Below are 5,473 nucleotides of genomic sequence, written 5' to 3' on the forward strand. Positions count from 1 at the left end.
ACAGCCTCCCTCAAGCTTGGCATAGATGTTTATGGTGCCGAGCTTGGAATTAATGTGGTGGAAGAAAGAAGGAGGAAGTGACTTTCTAAGGATATCTACAAGTTGAAGGTTAGAATGTATAGGAAGTAGTTTGACAATTCCTTGTTGGACTTTCTCACGGATGAGGTGGCAGTCGATCTCGATATGTTTGGTATGTTCATGAAAGACTTGATTAGAAGCAATCTTGATGGCATAGTGGTTATCACAGAAGATGGTGACAGGTTGTGAGAAAGGAAGATGAAGATCGCTCATGAGATGAGTAAGCCATTCAATTTCACATACAGTTTGGGCAAGGGCACAATATTTTGCTTCAGATGAGCTACGGGAAATGGTAGACTACTTCTTAGACTTCCAGGAAATGGAGGAATCGTCGAGGTAAACAATGTAACACGTGGTGGATTTTCTTGAGTCAGGGTAGCCAGTCCAATCAGAGTCGTTGTAGGCCTTTAGTGTAAGGGGGCTTGTTGTGTTGAGAAATAAACCTTGTCCAGGGGTGTTTTTGATGTAGCGCAAGATGCGAAAGGCGGCTTGGTGATGAGTTTGAGTCGGTGAGGCAACATACTGACTGAGACGATGAACAACATAAGTAATGTCAGGACGTGTGTTCGTGAGATAAATGAGGCGCTCAATCAGACGACGAAAGGCAGTTGGATCTGCAAGCGGTTGGCCTTCGGAGGAGACTTTGGTGGAGAAATTCATGGGCGTGCTGACAGGGGCAATTGCAAGCATCCTAGTTTCCTTGAGAAGATCCAATGTATACTTACATTGTGATAGATGAATTCTTGCAGAGTTGCGAGCAACCTCGAAACCCAAGAAGTAAGACAAGTTGTAAAGTCCATAAAAAAATGTATTTATTTTAATAAATAGTACCAATTTTTCTTTGTTAGTAGTAATAATTTAAAGGTAGAAAATATGATTAATAAGAAAAATTTTGATAAGAAAAATTGAAAATTTAGGATAAAGGATTAGAGTAATTTTAGAAGGTAGAATTCAAAATTTTGAGAATTTATTTTAGAAGCTTTTGTAAAGAAAAAAGTAAAAAAAAAATTTATTGCAAAAAGACAAAACTACTTGTAGAAGTGGAGTTAAGGGGGAACAACTTTCGGTAATGGGAATTAAATACTATTTATAATAAAATATTATTTTAATAAAATAAAACTAAATAGTGCCAAATCTTAGCCTATAAATAGCAAGCATGGGAGAAAGCTGAAATGACACCAAAAATTGAGAAAACTTTTGAGAGAAGAGAGTTGGGGGAAATTCTAGTTGCAAAGGGGAAATTCTGGAAGTTTTCGAGGAACGATTTCTAAGGAGGAGATTAAGTCTGGAATAGAGGTAAGAGGAGAAACTCTTGAGTCTTTTGTTTTGTATTATCTTGAGTCTTGAATATGCAATATTTTGCTTTTGTTTGATCTTAAATCTTGAATATGGAGTATTTTGTTTTTGTATGATCTTGAATTTTGAATATGAACATGTTTCTATGATGAGATCCAAGTTTATTGATGGTTGTAAAATGTGATTTTGATTATATTCTGTTGTGTTTACATTATTGTTTCTCAAAACGTTTAGTTGTTTATTTTACATCTTTCTGGAAGGATGAGAAGTTGTCCAACCGGCTTTGCCAGATTCAACTTGTTGTTTCCCCAGAACTTTTATTGTTTTTTTTTTCTATTTATATTGCATTCTCTAGAAGGATGACAAGTTGTGTAACTGGCTTTGCCAGTTTCAACTTCTTTTTTTCCTAGAATTTTTATTGTTTTTATCTATTTTTATTTCATCTTTTTTGAAGGAGGAGAAGTTGTCTAACCGGCTCTGCCAGATTCAACTTCTTGTTTCCCCAGAATTTTTATTCTTTTTATCTATTTTTATTTCATCTTTTTGGAAGGATGAGATGTTGTCTAACCGGCCTTGCCAGATTCAACTCTTGTTTCCCCATAACATTTATTGTTTTATCTATTTTTATCGCATCTTTTTGGAAGGATGAGAAGTTGTTTAATCGGTTATGCCAGATTCAACTTCTTGTTTCCCTACAATTTTTATTGTTCTTATCTATTTTTATTGAATCTTTCTGGAAGGATAAGAAGATGTCTAACCGGCTATGCCATATTCAACTTCTTAGTTCCCCCAGAATGTTTATATTAAGGTTATTGTTGATGGTAGGATAGACGAATCTTAAAAACCGGAGTTGGTACATCCCTGATCATAGAGCAGCCCCGGTCTGATCCAGTAAGTTGTGACTAGTCATATGTATTGGCGTTTATGTTGAGTTTGATTCATCAAACATTTGATTCTTCTCCGGTGACCATTTATAGTAATATTTTATTATTGTGAAGTTGTTTCTGTGATATATTCATTTTGTATGATTTCTATGATGAATATATTTTATGATGTTTGATATGAAATTATGCATTGGAATATAGTATGAGTCTCGGGGGGATACTGTAGGGTATTAGTGTATATGTTGATTTCGAGGGTCCTATCGTTGGTGGTTATCCTAATACTCTAATAATTATTCAGTCTCAAATAGAGAAGGATATGTTATGTGGTGAGAGTGGTAGGAGGTCCTAGTTTATTTTCATTTATGGTTATAGATGCTAACGGACTAACTTTGTGGGTGATATGATAGATTGTATTTGGCCAAGATTGTATTGTGAGAGGAGTAGAGGTCACTACAAGTGCATGACCACCCAAGACTTCCATCAACATTATATCCGGGTAATAGAGTCTAGTATAATAATTGCATATTAAAAGAATTTCTGGTGAATGTATTACATATAATGATAGTGTTATGCTTTTCTTGAAATTTTGCATGGTAGCTCACCCGTGCTTGTCTGTTTGTGCCGGGAAATCTTATTTTTGCGATGATTGTATGACGTTTATGTTATACGGGAGCAGATGAGGAAACAACGTCTGAACCAATACAAGTGAAGGAGGAAGCAACAGAAAAATGAAGAGTAGTTTAAGAAGAGAAAAAAAAATTATGAGTGTTTTTAATGATGTTTGAAAGTATAATGTATTTCCAGTGTGAACTATTTTACTGCTAAATGGATTATTGTAATATTGTACAATGTTTATATTATTTATGAAATAATTAGTGTTTGAGATGTTTTATTTTTGGGGTGTTACATTTAGTGGTATCAGAGTGGTTCGTCCTTAATACGACCTAAGAGTTGTGGATTTATCCTACGAACTCATTATAAATCATAATAACAATAATTCTCTGTGTGAACAGAGAAATGACACGCAGACAACCCAACCGTGAAACCCCTAATATGTTGAGTACTTTCCGGACAGTGTGAGACATTTGAAAGAAGTTGAGTTCTTCCAATTGGTACAAGGCAACAAATCGGTAGCTGAGTATGCAGACAAGTTCAAACATTTGGTATGTTTCTACACCCAGCCGTCAAATGAAGAATGGAGGTGTAGGAAATTCAAAAATGGATTGAGAGCGGACATTCAATTAGCCGTGAATCCTTTAGCTATTAAGGTGTTTGTTGCTTTAGTGGAACATGTCAAAGCTGTGGAAAGGTTAATAAGTGAGATTGAAGTTCAGAAGTTACCAAGGGTAGGAGGACCATCTAGGTCACGAGTTGGACAGAATGTAAGATTCCGGCCTTATGAAACACCGCAGCCTCAAAGGAATCCTCATCAACAGCAGCCCCAACAGAAAATAATCCGATGTTACGTTTGCAGAGGACCTCATCTGAAAAATGTTTGTCCACAAGTTACTGTACACAACAAATGTTTTCTTTCCAGAGTAGAAGGACATTTTGCTAGAGACTGTCCCTCTAAAAGAGAAGCAACTTAACCTCAACAACCGCCTCAATAGTGAAGGACTGACAATAGGCCACAAGCGAATGGAAGGGTCTATGCTTTGACTGGAGCAGAAGCTGTCAAATCAGGTAATCTCATCATTGGATGTTATATGATAGTTGGTAGAGAATTGAATGTGTTGTTTGATTCTGGAGCGACACACTCCTTTTTGTCTGAAACTCTTATTCCAGAGTTGAACCTACCCATGAGAGAGTTACAGTATGATCTCATGGTATCTGCACCAACCTATAAATTGATAAAAACATCGAGGATGTGTCCTCAATGTCCAATAGTTGTAGAAGGACGTAGGTTCAAAGTACATCTTATATCCTTACCCCTACAAGGTTTAGATGTAATCTTAGGAATGGATTTATTATCTGCCAATCGTATCCTTATAGATTGTAGCAAGAAGGAGTTGATTTTCCCTAATCCTGAAGAAGCGGAGTTGTTGTCAGTACAACAAGTGTTAAAGGAAGTCAAAGAAGGATCTTCGTGTTTCGTTATCTTGCCTCATGTAGAAGTTGAGAAAAACGAACAAAATCTTGATATTCCTATAGTTAATGAGTTTAATGATGTGTTCCCAGAAGAAGTACCAAGATTGCCTCCTCAACAAGAAGTAGAATTCTCCATTGATTTAATACCCCAGAGCTGGACCAGTATCAGTAGCTCCATATCGAATGGCTCCGGCGGAGCTAGTTGAATTGAAGAAGCAAATTGAAGAATTGTTGGAGAAGCATGATAACTCTCTATATTTGCATATTTTTCTAGGTTTAGAAGTCTTTCTTAGTTCATTTTAGTTTCTTATTGTTTAGAATTAGGTTGATTTTAGGTTTTTCTTTTAAATCTTTAGAATTGTAAAATTTTAGTTAAAAATAGGTTTTTAGATGTAATTTCTAGTTTTTGTTAATAATTGGAAAATTAATTTTTTAGATCTTCTTTTGATAAAAATTTCTCTCTTTTTACTTGTCACATTTCCTTTATTTTCTTTAATTCTTGGAGTGATTTTTCTATATTGCAGAAATCTTGGGCTGATTGGATTAAACATGGGCAAATTCCTTATTGGGCCATTGTTGGGCTAAAGTCAATAAAACAAAACGCTGCTGCTGCTATATGCTGGCTGGACGTGAGAAGCTACTGCAAGGGCTGATTTCAATTGGGCCGATACTACAGATTGAAAGAAGATTAAGCTATTGTAATTGGAGGACGCTGGCTTGCAGGGATTTGGGCTTAAGTTGAACGACATCGTTTTGGCCTGGCTGCAGTGACTAGGGGTCCTTGCTTGTGCAAGTCATTTGAGACAAAAACTCTTGCTCGCACATTCATTCAGAGGAGAGAAAAGCACTCCGTCGAGAGTTAGGGCTTGGTTTGCAAGCAAGAAAGAGCTGGAGAAAGAGCTGAAGAAGGAGCGCACCTTACCCGAAGAAGAAGCACAAGTGATCGGTGGAAATGGAAGATCGGATGGCTGGAAGTGGAGCTCGCGAGGGAAGAAGGAGGACCGTCCGATTGAGATTTGGGAAGCGTCGAGGAGAAGCTTGTAGCGAGCAAGCTTCCTATTTTTCTCTTTCATTTTTCTTCTTCTTTCTTCGACCCTATATAAAGGGCTTTCACCATGTAAACAGAC

General features: G+C 36.7%; 2 protein-coding genes across 2 annotated transcripts; one reads left to right on the top strand and one right to left on the bottom strand.

The window, feature by feature from the left end:
* Positions 1–375: 375 nt before the first annotated feature.
* LOC108336825 (uncharacterized mitochondrial protein AtMg00240-like) lies at positions 376–768 on the bottom strand. The gene has a single exon (XM_017573273.1). The coding sequence runs from the start codon at positions 766–768 to the stop codon at positions 376–378; it is 393 nt and encodes a 130-aa protein (XP_017428762.1).
* Positions 769–3,964: 3,196 nt separating this feature from the next.
* On the top strand, positions 3,965–4,552 carry LOC108336824 (uncharacterized). The gene has a single exon (XM_017573272.1). The coding sequence runs from the start codon at positions 3,965–3,967 to the stop codon at positions 4,550–4,552; it is 588 nt and encodes a 195-aa protein (XP_017428761.1).
* Positions 4,553–5,473: the final 921 nt, after the last annotated feature.

Source organism: Vigna angularis, chromosome 7 (genome assembly GCF_016808095.1).
Source record: "Vigna angularis cultivar LongXiaoDou No.4 chromosome 7, ASM1680809v1, whole genome shotgun sequence".
NCBI lineage: Eukaryota > Viridiplantae > Streptophyta > Magnoliopsida > Fabales > Fabaceae > Vigna > Vigna angularis.

Bases quoted from the DNA above. Each gene is read 5' to 3' on its own strand.
- LOC108336825 (XM_017573273.1), bottom strand. From the start codon at position 768: ATGCTTGCAATTGCCCCTGTCAGCACGCCCATGAATTTCTCCACCAAA.
- LOC108336824 (XM_017573272.1), top strand. From the start codon at position 3,965: ATGATAGTTGGTAGAGAATTGAATGTGTTGTTTGATTCTGGAGCGACA.